Source organism: Trichechus manatus, unplaced genomic scaffold (genome assembly GCF_000243295.1).
Source record: "Trichechus manatus latirostris isolate Lorelei unplaced genomic scaffold, TriManLat1.0 scaffold00090, whole genome shotgun sequence".
In the NCBI taxonomy this organism is placed as follows: domain Eukaryota; kingdom Metazoa; phylum Chordata; class Mammalia; order Sirenia; family Trichechidae; genus Trichechus; species Trichechus manatus.
In genome coordinates this window covers 8,593,871-8,609,815 of record NW_004444026.1, presented here as the reverse complement: position 1 = coordinate 8,609,815, position 15,945 = coordinate 8,593,871, and the positions used below count along the sequence as shown (strand labels likewise).

The following is a 15,945-nucleotide window of genomic DNA, read 5'->3' as shown; positions in this document are numbered from 1 at the left end:
TACTGGGGAAGCCTGAAGTCATAGGGTTGGAAGCCCTTAATTGTCCATTGCTTCACTGTTGAGTGCTTCAGTTCTGTGGGCAGCAGTTTGCTTATACCTTGATTGTCCATCTTGGGACAATGGGAAAAAGAATCATTTGCCAGGTGCTATGCTAGGTTTCAGAGCAATATCTATAAAGCTCAGTACCCTGCAAACTAGATAGCATTTGTAACATTTTATGGATGAGGAGACAAGCTCAGAGAGGCTGAGTGACTGCCCAAAGTCACAGACATTAAGAAGCAGAGGCCAGAGTCGAAGCCTGTGCATTTGCCAAGGCTGCGCTGCTGGGATTGTGTGTCGCCAGCAGGCAGGGGCCACGCTGGAACTAATGACTTGGAGCAGGCCTGTGTTGTATCATGTCCAGAGAGTATCAGATGATATTGGCGATGACATAAGAACTGTTTCCAAATATCTGCAGGGGCTTCGACGTCAGGAAGGCAGTGGCCTTGTTCAAGGTGCAGAAGTATGACCAAGAATGGTAACAGCTAACGTTCATATGTGATTGTGCTCACTATGAGCCTCTCTGCTGGGAAGACATTACAAAGAGAAAGGTTTGGACGTGGTTTTTAAGAAGTACTAACTACTAGAAGAACCTAGAAATAGAACAGGTGGCCTTGGGGCAGCAGTGAGCTCTGGACACATTTAAAGGGAGACTGGAAGAGCATGTGGCTCCGATACTCCTGGACAGGGAGAGGAGGGACCTGTGCATGAGGTGGGAGCCTAAACAAGGTGACCTCAGAGGCCACTCAGCTCCATGAGTGAGGCTCTACACTGAGGCTCACGCAGACGGGTCTTCTCTGACCTACCATTCGCCAGCCTTCAGTCTTTCAAGTCCAGATACCCCAAGGCATGTGAAGGGCCCCGGCAGGCTCTGGCACCGGCGCTGTCATTGCTGATCTCTGTGCAGCCCTTACCTTCCTTGCAGTCGTGTTTGTTGTCATGGAGAACGAAGCCGCTGCGACACTGACACTCGTAGCTGCCGAACGTGTTGACACAGTCTTGCTGGCAGCCACCGTTATCCTTGGAGCACTCATCCTTGTCTGCAGGGGGGCAAACAAGGGCAGATCCCATGTGTGTGCAGGGCAGAGGTCTGCAACATCCCAGGGGAAGGAGGTGGCTTGGCTGGGCTTCCTCCCACCAGGAGAGAGCAACAGCCAGCCGGCCGTGTGGGCAGTGGGAGGCCAAGGCGGGTGGGATCTGGGGCAGTGCATCAAATGGAACCAGCTGAGTGGGGCCTGGCTGTAGGCCCCTGAGTCCCCACTGTGGGGAGAGAAAGTAGAAGTGGGATGGAGGAAGGGCTGGAGGTCCAGAGCTGACCAGCATGGGATCCCTCTACCATTACCTGCTTACTGGACAGACGGACAAGTGGAAAAACAGACACACGGACAAGCAGACTGCAAGAGAAAGGAGCAGGACGCAGGGGTCCCTCTTTTACTTCACAACAGGAAATGTCACAGACACCATCAAAATGGGAGGGGGTGGGGCAGGGAAGGTCCCCTGTCCATGTGAGGGGGGACAGGGGAGAAGAGGAGAGCACCAGTTCTGTCCGGCCAGGAGGCAGGCCGGAATGGCAGAGCGGAGGTGGGGGGGTGGGCACTGAAACCCCCGTCCCATTCCATCCGAGGTGAGGTTCCTGAGTAACAAAGGGTCCGGGAGGCCTGGCAGGCCTCATTGGGGGGTCCGGTTTCTTTTCTGCACTCGGAATTTGAGCTGATGGGGGCGTCCCCGAGGGGGCTGCAGAGCCGGCCTCTTTTCTGAAACGAGAGAGAGAGAAGGAGAAAAGGGACCACGGGGTGGGGGTGGGGGGCAGGGACCAGGGAGGGAGAGCAGTGAAAACCAGATTGGGGCCTCTGCGGGGGTCCACGGGGCGGGGCGGGAGCAGCGAGAACACACATGCAGGGTGGCATGTCCTGTGCAGCCAGGCCACGGAGGGGTAGCAGTGGGAGAAGGCACAGCGACAGGGGACAGGGCAAGCCTGTGGCAAGGGGAAGTCCTGGAGGGACAGGCACACTGAGGCCCACGCACTGGGCATGGAGAGTGATAAGTCATAGGTAGAGAAGGGCAGTACACGGAGAGGGTGGCCTTGGTGACAGCTCTGCGCTTGCTCATTTGGCTTGCTGCATCCACAGTACGTGTTAGACAGACAGACACACACACACCCACAGATACAAGACCTCCGACAGCCCCATTCATGGATGTGCCAAACATGGAAACACAGACACTGATCCACAGGCACGTACACACATGTGGACATACAGCTACACATATATAGACACCACCCACACATACACACCAATGCATGGGCAGACACACAGATACAAATACACTAATACGTGTGATGATACAGAGACACCATCATCCAAACACACACACAACATCACTCATCCACAGATGTGTCCAGATGCATGCAAGAGAGACACATTACTTACTCTTACATATATGTGAAGAAGCATGCACAGATAGAGACATACAGCTAGGCATACACACACACACACACACACACACACACACACACAAAGCTGGATTATATGAAGTAGAACGCAGCTTCAGGATTAGAGGGGGACTCACTAATGAACTGTGATATGCAGGTGACACAACACTATTTGCCGAAAGTGAAGAGCACTTGAAGTACTTACTGATGAAGATCAAAGACCATAGCCTTCAGTATGGATTACACCTCAACTTAAAGAAAATAAAAGTCCTCACAACTGGACCGATAAGCAATATCATGATAAATGGAGAAAAGATTGAAGTTGTCAAGGATTTCGTTTTACTTGGATCTACAATCAACGCCCATGGAAGCAGCAGTCAAGAAATCCAACTATGCATTGCATTGGGCAAATGTGCTGCAAAAGACCTCTTTAAAGTGTTGAAAAGCAAAGATGTCACTTTGAGGACCAAGGTCACCTGACCCAAGCCATGATATTTTCAATGACTTCATATGTATGTAAAAGCTGGACAATGAATAAGGAAGACCGAAGAAGAATTGATGTCTTTGAATTATGGTATTGGCAAAGAATATTGACTATACCACGGACTGCCAAAAGAACAAACAAAGCTGTCTTGGAAGAAGTACAACGAGAATGCTCCTTAGAAGCAAGGATGTTGAGACTTCATCTCAAGTACTTTGGACATGTTATCAGGAGGGCAGCATGCTTGGTAAGGTAAAGGGTCAGTGAAAAAGAGGAAGACTTTCAACCAGATGGATTGGCCCAGTGGCTGCAACAACGAGCTCAAACATAGCAATGACTGTGAGGATGGTGCAGGACCGGGCAGTGTTTCGTTCTGTTGTACATAGGGTCGCTCCGAGTTGGAACCGACTTGGTGGCACCTAACAACAACAGCAACATACACACACAAAGATAGAGACCCATATGCACATGCAGAGACACAAAGACACACACACATGCAGAGACACATAGGTTCATTACCAGACCTCTGGATCCAGACGTACTCACACATGCCATTGCTCACGCTCTGGTGGACCCACACATGCACTCACATGAACACACAAACTTGTGCACTGACACACATAGAGATAGACATGGTCACAGTATGTGTCTGTTACACCCACATATTCCGAGGTCTGTGGTCATTTTGAGGATGGTGTGCTTGGTGTGTAGACAGGCATTCAGGGAAGATGTGTTGATCCAAATGGTCACCCAGAATTCCAGAGATGTACCGTGAGGTAGAAAGATGCCTGCTGGCATTCCAATGGGCAGGTGGGGTCTGTGACAAGGGCCTTGCCTCTGATCTCGATTAGGAGAGGTACCTGAGGTCTGGAGCATTTGCTCAAGAAGGCTCTGCTTCTCCAACCCATTCTCAGGCAGGCCAGACCCTTCAGGGGCCACAGGAAGCCAGGGCCAAGAGGTGGAGTCCCCAAATGCCTTCCCAAGGGCCCCTTGCTCAGTTAGAGCATCAGAGGGGACTCTGACTGTGGGCCTTCCCTGGAGCTGCTTTGCACTAACCCTGCAGGAAGTGTGAGAATGAGGAGGCATCCCAGGACTAATGCTGAGGATTCACTGAGGGAATTGCAGTGAGCTGTTTCAGGGGCATCCAAGGAGGCTCATTGCTGGGAGGTTGCAGGGTCCCAGCTCAGGGACTGAGCAAAGATTTCCCTGACATTCTTTGACCCCATGCCTTACACATAGTTGCATCCCAAATACCTAGTGTCTGGCACATAGTAGGGATAAAAGAAAAACTTCTCAAATGAATGAATGAATGGGTAAGTGAACAACTGAATGAATGAGTGAGAGAAAAGCGAGTCCTGGGGGAAGGCCTGCTTTAGCATCCCAGGGGCTGGGGCTGTGGCAAGGGCAGGGAGTGGGAGTTGGCACCTCACCTCTGAGCTGGGGAGCAGGTTTCAGAAGTGGCAGGAGCAGGGGGAAATGGACATGGGCCCCAACAAGGGGATGGCACTCACCCTACAGTGCCCAAATGCCCCGGAAGCTGGCGGGGTCAGACTGAAGGTCTTCCAGGCTCTTTCTTCTCCTTCTTGGCTTAGGGTCTCCTCGATGGGTGTGCCAAAAGTCCAAAGAGCCCCCTCCTTGGAGGCCAGAGTCAGATGCCCCACACCTTGCGGGCTGCACCATCGTGCCCACCGGTGAGGCTCTTCTGCAGGTTTCTTGTGCGATGGGTCAGTGTATGTATATGCGTGTGAGTGTGCACACGTGTGTGCATGTATGCATGCACATCTCTGTGCAGGGCTGAGGGTGGGGTGGGCACAGTATCACGCCAGGGCAGGGGAATATTCCTTGGGTGGAGGGCTCTAGGCTGTAGGCCTGACAGATGTGAGTGTTGGTCCCCTGCCCCGCTCCAAGACTGGAGCAACAGAAAGGCAGGAAGAGATGAGAGTAAGCAGGTAATGGTTTCCCTGGGGCAGAGCCCACCCCTGAGTAGTGTTACATCCCCTCAGCCCTCTGGTGAGCACCTCACAGGAGTCCCAGGTGGGCACGGGGAAGAAAGGGATTTGCATAGCAGGGGAGGGTCTCAGCAAGCAGTGGGGAAGGGGCAGCGGGATGGATGGAAAACGGGGCACTTAAGCAGAGCAGGGTGGCTGGCAGTGCCAAGCAGGGAACCAGTGCACAGAGAGCCGTGCATGGCATCCAAGTGGGGCAGGCAGGGATGCAGGGGCCCCACATGGGGGCTCAAGGATGCAGGAGCCTGGGCAAAGCCGGGGGTGGGGTGGGGGAGGAAGGAAGGCAGCACCAACCTGGGCATGGACAGGGGCTCAGTCCCAGAGCCATGACTGCCTTCCTGTCCGCCCGTGCCTGCCCCACCAGGCCATTTCAGGATGAGGATCTCTGGCCCACTCCTCCACAAAACTGTCCTCCGCTGCTCCACAGCCCACCGGACTCCCACCCCCTCCCACACCACAGAGCTCCTGCATTCACTGCCTGTACCTGGGTCTTACTGCCTCTGAACCACCACCAGCCCCTTACAGCCCAGCCCCAGGGTACCAGACATACTGCCAACCAAAGGGCTGAAGGATTCATAAAGTCAGGAGAAGTCTCCCGGGACTGCTGGGGGCCCAGCTGACTACTCTTTTGACTGCCCCTGAAAATGGGGGCCATCTTAGGGCCAGACAAGGCCAAGGGGCTGGAGCCCAAGCCTTACGCTGGACAGACTCGATAAACTGATGGGATCTGAACCCCCCACCAGGGGGAGCGGGATGGCTTTGGTGTTGAAGGGAGGCGACTCCTCTTTTCTGAGGGCCACAGCCTTAACCGAGTTGGCTTGTGCAGGGTCTGATTAGAGGCCCAGCCGCTGCCAAACAATCTACACCACACAGGCCAATCCAAACACCCTCCTCCTCTCTGTCCACCCCGCTGAGCTCTGGCCAAACTGAACTCCCTGTTCCTAGGACCTGCCCTCTCTCAGGCCTTGGCCTGCACGGCTTCTGACACCTGGAAGGCCCTCTCCCTGGGTTTCTGCACGCTCACGTTCTGCCCATCCTCAGAACCAGCTCCAGTATATCCCTCGAGGGCCTCAGGAATAATGAAATTCCAACTGCCGGAGGGGCTGGCTCAGGACAGCCTGGTGGTGGGGGGCTGGTGGGGGAAGCAGAGGGACAGACCCCGCAGCTCCGGCACCAGGGAGGGCTGGGGAATGCAGGGGTAGGGAGAGGGGTACCCCATCCTCTGGGGAAGGAGGGGCTAGGAGCTGGGGAGTCCTGGGTTACCTGAGAAGAAGTGGGCCTTGAAGCCCTTTTTGGAGACGGTATTGTCGGACTTGAACTCCACGCGCATGTTGTTGTACTGGGAAGTGATGACCTCAGGCTTCTCGGAGCCACAGAACTTTCCATGCAGCTTGGAGTCAGCTGTGAGTCCACTGCGCACCTCCACGAAGTCATACTTGCACACCTGCAGGGGAGCCCAGGTCCAGGCTGCCTCCTCTAGGAAGCTTCTCCTGGTCGCTCCCACCCTAGGTGAGCTCCTGTCCTGTGAATCCTTTAGACTTTAATTACCTTGCTCTACCAAATCTAACAATTCACAATGGTGCCCTATCCTGCCCCCCAGGCTCCCTTCCATTGGATCCCATATCTGAGCCTTCCCTGCTTACCCTAACTAGAAGCATCTCTCCTCCTCTGCATTCTTAGCGTATTTCTGCCTGAACCTCTTTCAGAGGGGTAGGAAGCAGGAACCAAGCCAAGATCCCACGCCCTTCCTCAGCCCAGGAAGGGCACTTACGTCATTGCCCTCAGTCTCGAAGAAGTCGAACTGCAGGGAGATGCGGTACTGGGTGGGGGCCACCAACTGCCAGATGCAGTTTTTGTTTGGGGGATACTCCTTGGGCCAGCCTGGGCTAGTGATGGAGCCATTGAGCTTGGTGAGGAATCCACCACAGGCAGCTGGGGGGACAAGACAGGTGGCATCATCTGCCAGTGTTCCTGCTCTAGGGCAGGGGATGAAACATGAGAGCTGAGGAAAAGCTGGGAGCTGGGAGGCAGGAAGGAAGAGAGGGAATGGGTGGATTCCCAGGAGCCCCTGGTTTCTCTGGGACAGAAGGGGAGGAGGCAGGGTGAGGACGGGTGTCTTCAGAGGTGAGCCTGCAGGTGGGAGTGTGAGGAGTTATTTGTGTGGCCATTTCTATTTTCTTTGAGAGATCCGGCCAGGGAATCTGCTGAGGGGGAGGAGGAGGAGCGAGGGGCTCAAGGCACACGGTGTGCGGGTGGACGGTGAGGAGTGGGAGGAAAGGGAGCCGGATTCTGAGGTGAGTAACAAGTCAGTGACAAGACCGTCAAGAAGCATAGAGCTCAGGCTGAGGCTGGAGTTGGTAAGCCAGGGAGGCACTTTCACCAGCATCTTAGGAACATGCTTAGAGACAGGCCGTCCTAGAACAGTGGTTTTCAAATTGCAGATCATGACCCACTGGTGGGTGGTGAAATCAACTAGCAGGTCAAGATCAGCATTAAAAGAAGAAGAAGATTGAAAAAATAAACAAATACCCGAGCGCATCACACATGGTGATGGTGTGTTCTGGGTTGCACTATAAAATGTATTTCTTAACATGAGTTGTGAAAAAAGTGTTAGGGAATCCTTCTAGCTTTCCCAGGATGGCACCTGTCCAAGGGGATAAAAAACTTGGTTGGGGGCGGTGGATCAGGGAGGAAGCAGGGGTCCTGAGGCAGTGTTGGGGGGCACTCACCCTCACAGCGGCGCTTGTCGGGGGCCAGCTCATACCCAGGGTCACAACTGCACTTGTAGCTGCCCAGGGTGTTGAGGCACCGCTGTTCACAGCCCCCACGGTTGGGCCGAGAGCACTCGTCCACCTCTGCCGTAGGGAATGAAAGGGGTCAGGGACTTCCAGGCCAGGGCCTGGGCCCTTCTTCCTGCCCTCTGCTGAAGGGTCAAGTCCAGGGTCCCTCAGAGTTCCCATGATCACCCTCGGCCTCATTCCAGTGTAGGGGAGTCAGCTACGAGCCTCATGTCCACTCAGCTCTGAGGCCTTGGGCCTCCCTGGCCCACCCAGCCCACCAATGGCTGCTCAGAACCCCACTCAGGTCCCTAGGGGATCCTACTTGTGAGAGCCCCAACAGGACAGTAGGGACCTGAAGGAGGGGAGAGGTGGGGAGATGTTGGACCTGAGACCCCACAGAGCCTTCCTTCTGATCACACCAGCTGGGCTAGTGACCACCATCATTTACTGGAGCTGCTCACGGGCCATGCCCTGGGCTAAGTTCTACTCTTCTATTTATGCTTCAACCCTACACCACACCTGAGATGGAAGGACGACTCCCATCCCCATCCCTGCAGAGGAAAGGGAGCTCACGGAGAACACCTTACCAAGGTGACACAGCTAAGGAATCCATGCTGCCTCTGTCCCTCCCACAGCTTCCATGGCACTTCCTGCCTATACTCCTGGTTGGCATTTCTTCTATACAAACTCTCGGACTTCTAGGCAACTCCTGAATTGTTACTTAATTCACTATTGACCACTTACCACGTGCCAGCTACTTTTACATAAGTTACATCACTTATTCGATCAATTATCCAGCTTTTCAGTTGGGTTAATCTTTCCTCCCCAGTTAAGCCATGAGCTCCTTAAGAGTAAGGCCCCTGGGTCTCAATCATATCTGCATAACTCACAGAGTCTATGTGTTGAATGAGTGAATGAAGGAGGAATGAAGGAGACAGGCTGGCCATGGTGGGAGGGCTAGGGAAGGAGGCACCTTTGAAAAAGTTGACAGCGAAGCCAGCTTTGTTAATGGATCCATCAGAGACGAACTTGAGCCAGAGGCGGCTGGACGTGCTTTTGATGTCATCGGGCTTCTCGTAGCCACAGTAGCGCCCGATGAGGGTGCTGCTCTCGCTGTGCCCGTCGCGCACCTCCAGGTAGTCATAGGCACAGCTGTCGTGGCGCTCAATCTGGGGGGCGGGGCGATCAGCAGAAGGAGCTCTAACTGCCAGGGGCCCGACACGCCGGAGCCCGCAGAGAGGTGGACAACGGGAGGACTTGTGTTGGATCAGAGGGTCTCTGAGGTACCTCAAAGGACTGGAACGTGAGGCCCACATGGAAGCCTTCAGACACCTGGATCCGCCAAATGCAGACTTTGCTGGGCCGGTAATCGTCAGGATAATTGGGTGACTGGATGTGGCCGTTGTCCTTTTTCACATCACCCCCACAGATGGCTTTGGGGACACAGGGTGAAGTGGGAAGGGGAGGTTGGTCAGAATGCTCTGCCTTGCTTGCAAGCCCCTTTCCCACTCCCCTGTTACCCTCTGGCCCTCCCCAGATCCCATCTTCCTAGTACCCTCCCAACCTCGGCCAATTCCCCCATTCTCTCTGCTTACGCGTGAGCCCTCCTATTTACCTTCCCTTCAACCTTGCCCCTCGGGGAGCCATCCTTTCTAGGATGCCCATGGGCCTTCAGTCTGACAACCCTACCCTTCCCCAGTACCTTCATAGACAGCAAAGAAGCCCTTTCCAACCCAATTGCTGCTGCTGCGGAATTCCACCCAGAGGCGGCTGTCCGTGGAAACGATGGGCTCAGGGAGCTTGCCCCCGCAGAACCGGCCTGTACAGTGTGGACAGAGGAGCAGTGAGGGCCCCAAAGCGAGCCCCTCTTCCCTTCTCGCACCAGGTCTGGGTTTCCAGGACGCCAGCCCTACCTCCAGGAGGCTTGGGGTCTCTGTCCCTGACCTCTGGCCGCTACATCAGTTTTCCCACAAGTGCGCAGGCCCCCATGGCCTGACACTCACTCCCGACTGCACCCCTCTGGTTGACTTGCATTTGCCCAAGGCTCAGCTTGGCTTTGCAAAGCCAGAGACCATTCTTGAGGATGTCAGGCACTTGGGATATGAATCTGTTTCTGGGAGGAAACGTGGATCCTCACAATAACTGACTGTATGTGTGTTTTATTTTCTTTTTTAATAGCAGATTACCATCCTTCCTTGCCTTTTGTTATTTGGTCTCCATGCCAAGAAATAGTAATCAAGACGTGAACAAAGCTTTGCACACTACAAAATGCTTTCACTTGATCAAACGCAGGGGATGCAACAGGACCCCAAATAAATCCCCATATCTGGGGACTGGGTCAGAAAAAGTTCCCTTTGAAATACAAATCCACAAGAATCAGCATAAGTGGATCTGTGGAATTCTTTGTAGCCATGAATCTACTAAGGATGATTTGTGTGTTCCTAGTAAGATTGGGTGTTTCCCAACTTTCAGCAACGAACAGAGGGCGCTGACACAGGAATGTAAGTTATGAAAAAGAAACTGCAGTCTTGGAAATGGCACAACACGTCTGCAGGAGAAGTGTTGTAATGACAGCTGCTTTGGGTGACTAATAAGAAATATTCAAATATCAGAAACTGAAAAAAAAAAAAAAAAAGAGGGTGAGCCCAAATTTGTCAGCCTGCTTCCATGGGACCAAGGGTTCTCAGGCGAATGAGCAGTCCTGAGTTACTTAGGATTATGTCCAGACTGGAGAAGGACAAGTCATAGGGCTCCTCAGGCTTGTCGGAAATACTGTTAAGAAATACCTGACTCCTGCCCTAATTCTGTGTTCCTTAAAGCACCTTCTGTTCTGTGGTTTTAACCCACTTACCCCCCCCACCACCCCACCCTCAATACACATCATCAGGGACAAAGTATCCTGTGCAGGCAACCATGGGCCACCATGCCAGGCATGTAGCCCTCCTGTGGTCAGTTAATAGACCAGCTCTCATTTGAGCCTGGCAGCACTGTGGCACCTAAGCCACACCTTGCAGACAGGTAAGGCAGAGCCTCTGGAATTGCACGGATGAGCAACAGAAAATGGAGCTAGGGGGATGTCTCAATGCCCAGAGCAGGACAGCCTGTCTGCCTCTGTCTGCCTGCTCATATGATTCCCTCCTCCTCCCCATAGGACAGCCATCCTCCCAGGGAGGCCTGGAAGCCCACACCAAAGACCCTGAGGTCCAGCCAGGAGGGCACTTGCCCAAAGTTACACAGCTAGCTGGTGATGGAGCCGGATCCCAGAGAAGGATGAAGAGTGCGGTGTGAGTCCTTCTAAGAAGGAATCAGCCACGGAGGAGGCAGGAGGATGGCTGGTGCCATTTACCTCGGAGGGGAGCCTTTCTCCAGAAGCCATCTCGAACTTCCACGTAGTCGTACCAGCACAGGCGGCTGCGGTACAGATCCATGGTCGTGAAGTTAAGAATGATCTAGGGGAAATGGGGTGGGGAGTAAGGAAGAGGGTTATACTGCTCCCCACACCTCACCAACCTTCCCCTGTCAGCCCCCTGACCGCTGTCCATCTATGCTAGGCCGTTTGCCTGGGGGAATAGTTAAGGGATTCCACTTATGCATTGCTGGTGGGACTGTAAAATGGTACAACTACTATGGAAAATGGCATGGTGCTTTCTCAAAAAACTATAAATAGAACTACCCTATGATCCAGCAATTCCACTCGTAGGTATATACCCTAGGCTTAAAAATAATGACACGAACAGACAAATGCACACTATGTTAATTGCTGCTTTATTCACAATAGCAAATAAATGGAAACAACCAAAGTACCCATCAACGGATGAATGGATAAGCAAATTGTGATACATATATACAATGGAATAGTACACAACCATAAAGAACAATGATGAATTTGCTAAACATAATATGGATGAACCTAGAGGGAATAATGCTAAGTGAAATAAAAAAATATTGTATGATCCCTTCTTATAAGAAGACAAGAATAGATAAATAAAGAGAGACCAATGTTCAGTGGTGGTTCGATGGTGGGGTGGAGTACGCTTTATACTTTAGAGACTAGTTAGTGTTTGAGCACATATGGATTGGTGTAGGCAAATTGGTATATGGGTAGGTACAGGTGTGTACATAGGTGAGAACAGATAGAAGTATCTATAGGTACGTGTAAACACAAATATGTGGGTGCAGGCATATATATTCATTGAAGACACAAATACAGATACTGCTCAGACATAACCACTTTCCAACAGTGGTTTTCTATGTTTGAAGGCTTAGGACCATAGTCTCATGGGACAACTCAGTCAATTGGAATAACATAGTTCACAAAAATCATGACGTGCATCCTAGTGAAGTGAGTAGCATCTGGGGTCTTAAAAGCTTGTGAGGGGCCATCTAAGACACAGTTACGGGTCTTTACCTGCTAGGAGCAAAACAGTAAGAAGGTATCCAAAAGCTCAGAGAAGAAACAAGTCTACATGAGCCACAACCTCATCTACCCTGAGACCAGAAGAACTAGATGGTGCCCAGCTAACACCACTGACTGTTCTGACTGGGGTCACAGTAGTTGGTCCTGGACAGAGCAGAACTGAAATTTTTTTAAAAAAGCCACACAAATCGGAACAGTAGACAACAGAGGACTCCCTGAGACTATCACCTTGAGACACTCTTTAAACATAGAACCGAACCTATCCCGAGATCACCTTTTAGCAAGATAGCAAAGTGGCACACAAAATAAAGGATATTACCGATAAGATCAGTGCCCTACTTAAAAACCATCAGTATGAGACCAAAAGGTCAACAATTTCTCAAAAGCAAAGATGAGAAGACAACGGGCAGGGAAACTAGAGTACTGGAAAGGGAACAAACTGAAAACAAAGAGAATGTTGACACATTGTGATAAATGTAACCAATGTCAGTTCATTTTACTTGGATCCACAATCAACGTCAATGGAAGCAGCAGTTAAGAAATCAAACGATGCATTACATTAAGCAAATCTGCTGCAAAAGACCTCTTTAAAGTGTTAAAAAGCAAAGGTGTCACTTTATGGACTAAGGTACGCCTGACCCAAACCATGGTGTTTTCAGTCGCCTCAGATGCATGTGAAAGCTGGACAATGCATAAGGAAGACTGAAGAAGAATTGATGCCTTTGAATTATGGTGTTGGCGAAGAATATTGGATATACCATGGACTGCCAGAAGAACGAACAAATCTGTCTTGCCAGAAGTACAGTCAGAATGCTCATTAGAAGCCAGGATGATGAGACTTTGTCTCATGTACGTTGGACGTGTCGTCAGAGGGGACCAGTCCTTGGAGAAGGACATTGTGCTTGGTAGATTAGAGGGTCAGAAAAAGATAGGAAGACCCTCAACAAGATGGACTGACCCAGTGGCTGCAACAATGGGCTCAAGCATAACAATGATTGTGGGGATGGCGCAGGACTGGGCAGAGTTTCATTCTGTTGTACATAGGGTCGCTCTGAGTAGGAACCAACTCGATGGCATCTAACAATGTCACTGAACAATTTGTCTTCAAATTGTCAAATGGGAACCCAACTTGCTGTGTAAACACCAAAAACTCAATAAAATTTTATTTTAAAAAAATTAGTTAAGGGGCATAGAAATGTCACTTCTACCAGGTGCCTGCCAGTTAAGGTCAGCCTTCTTCCTAGATACCCCAGGCCAGTCTTCTCTGTTCCCATCACAAGAAATATGTATGATACCAGGGGTCCCATTTTGCTGACATCCCCCATTGCTCTGGGTTAAACCCCCAGCTCTGTTTGCAGTCAACTTAAATAATATAAATCAAAGCATCTTGGGAGTGAATAGGTCTCCTCAGTGATAGGAAGGGTCCAGAGCAGCATGAGGGGTCTGAAATGAGAATGAAGGGTCCAGGGAGCAGAGGCAGAGGGAAGAAAGGCTGAGTCACCAACCACCACGTATTTATTGAGTGCTTACTCTGGGCAGAGGTCATGTTGACTGCTGAGGGGGATACCAGATCTGAATCTTTCCCTTGAAGGGTTTTAAGATACATCCCTGTCCTCAAGAAGCTTATGACTTACTTAGAAGGATAAAACATAGGCATGAAAAGATCACTTAGTGAAAAAATTCAGACTCTAGGCACATGAGCTTGGGTTTGAATCTTGGTTCTACATTTCATTTCCTGCTGTGAGTCCTTGGGTAAATCACCCAACCTCCCTGAACCTCAGCTGCCTGGTGTGTAAATTGGGGACAAGAGCCTCTAATCCTTACACAGCACTTCATATGTCCGAGGCACTATCCTAAGCACCTCGCATGTATTAACTCATTTCAGCTTCACTAAATGTGAATTCATTAAATGTTCACTTAGTACTGGAGGAACATTTGACACTTAGTACCAACCCTCTCTAACAGGTCAGCATGTTAACAAGTAGAGAAGCATACTTTCCAGAAGAGTTTCCTTGTATGCTTCCAGAGTGAGCTCAAAATCCTGCGTACAGAGTTCCAACAAGCAGGAACTCCAGAGAGCTGTTCACCCCGAACTGCCAGGGTGGCCAGTGGACACGTGATGGCCTGGGAGGCTCACCACTTATGTGCTAGCCAGGCTCCCTGCTGCAGAAGAAGGGGATAAGGTCCTCCTATCCTACTGCTTATTGGAGAGTTAGAAGCAGACAGAATGGAAGCCAGGATGAAAAAAATTCCCAAGTAGGTGCCAGCAATTGCTGTCTGTAACCAGGGCCAATGACGGTCAAGGAAGAACTTCTGGCTCTCTGTCCCTCTCTAACACCGATCCTGTCATATTGCTTGGTGATTTCAACATCCACCCAGATGATCCTTCCAATTTCCTGGCTTCTCAGTTCTGTGAACCCTTCTTCCTACCGCTCTCTATCCTTTCTCGGCCACACACTACCACATCATGCCCCAGACCTTGTTATCATCAATGATCGTGTACTGTCTCCACAATCTCAATTTCAAGCATCCCACTCTCCATCCATGTCCCCTGGTCTTTCCTAGCTCACTCCCTCTAATACACTGAGCCCAGTGATTCTTCCAATTTACTGTGACTTTCAATCCATTGAGCCTACAGTATTTTCACTGCCTTTCACCTGCTTCATGTACTCACATCTCTCCTTACCTACCTTGGCTTCCATGGTTCACCCTTTTTCATTTCTTTTGCTTCATACTTGAGTTTAAATATATTTATGTTTGAGGGTCCTTTTATTAATTGTAAGGAGCCCTAGTGGCACAGTGGTTAAGCGCTCGGCTGCTAACAGAAAGGTCAGCGGTTCAAATCCACCAGCCACTCCACAGGAGAAAGATGTGGCAGTCTGCCTCCATGAAGATTTACAGCCTTGGAAACCCTATAGGGCAGTTCTACCCTGTCCTATAAGGTTGCTACGAATCAGAATCAACTTGACGGCAGTGGGTTTTTATTAATTGTGGTACTTGAAGATAGAATGAGATCATGTTTTTGAAAAAAAAATTTAAAAAGTGTAAAGCACTGTATTACTCTTGGTTATTAGTATTAATCATCATCATAATTGAGAGTTCTTCTTATTATTATTAAAAATACATGTTCTGACATTTGGAAAAGTTGAAGTTGAAAATTACTGTTCTAGTTTTTGCTATGGATCCAGGCAGTGTCTCATTATCCTATATTTTATCCTTTTAGAAAATGACCAAATATGACCACAGAGGAAGTGGCAAAGGGCTAACAGTCACATCACTTCAAAGCAAATCCATGGTCCATCTTATAGTCACCTCCTTGCACACAACCTCTATTCTCTTGGTCCTCTTTCTCTTCATTGTACTTATCTGGAAACTACAACCCTGCTTAATTCCAACTCTCCACATATTCTGCACCTGTACCTGGACGGCCAAATGTGGCTATGGAAAGACATACAACCATGCTGATTGTCTCACTTGAAATTCAAGACCACTAACTTTGACGGGAGCACAGTTCTACTCTGACACATTCAGGGTTGCCATAAGTTGGAATTAATGCAAGGGCAACTGGGGAACCTTAACTGGATCCTTAGTGTTGCCAGTTAAACCTTCTATATTCCCCTCCTCTCATACCTCTCTTCTCTCCTCAAACTTCCCACACCTTGTCCTCCTTCCTCACTCAGTCCCAGCCCCACCATCATCTCTTTCCAGGATGAATTCACTAGTCCCTTCTTTTCGTCTTGCCCTCCTATCACAGCAGCCAGAAAAACCCCTTTATGACATAATTTGGAACA

The 15,945-nt window shown here is 50.5% G+C and overlaps 1 protein-coding gene across 2 annotated transcripts in view; it reads right to left on the bottom strand.

Moving 5' to 3' along the window:
• BMP1 (bone morphogenetic protein 1) overlaps positions 1–15,945 on the bottom strand; it is a 48,146-nt gene that overhangs the window by 7,809 nt on the left and 24,392 nt on the right. The window contains exons 9-16 of one of the 2 annotated variants that reach the window (XM_004382116.2): positions 11,084–11,186; positions 9,440–9,556; positions 9,025–9,170; positions 8,711–8,906; positions 7,687–7,812; positions 6,729–6,889; positions 6,221–6,401; positions 954–1,079 (exon numbers count right to left, since the gene is read on the bottom strand). In XM_004382116.2, the coding sequence (XP_004382173.1) occupies positions 954–1,079; positions 6,221–6,401; positions 6,729–6,889; positions 7,687–7,812; positions 8,711–8,906; positions 9,025–9,170; positions 9,440–9,556; positions 11,084–11,186 (1,156 nt within the window). Of the gene's footprint in view, positions 1–953; positions 1,080–1,707; positions 1,794–6,220; positions 6,402–6,728; positions 6,890–7,686; positions 7,813–8,710; positions 8,907–9,024; positions 9,171–9,439; positions 9,557–11,083; positions 11,187–15,945 lie in introns of those variants that run through there. The other variant, XM_004382117.1, reaches the window with a different exon arrangement.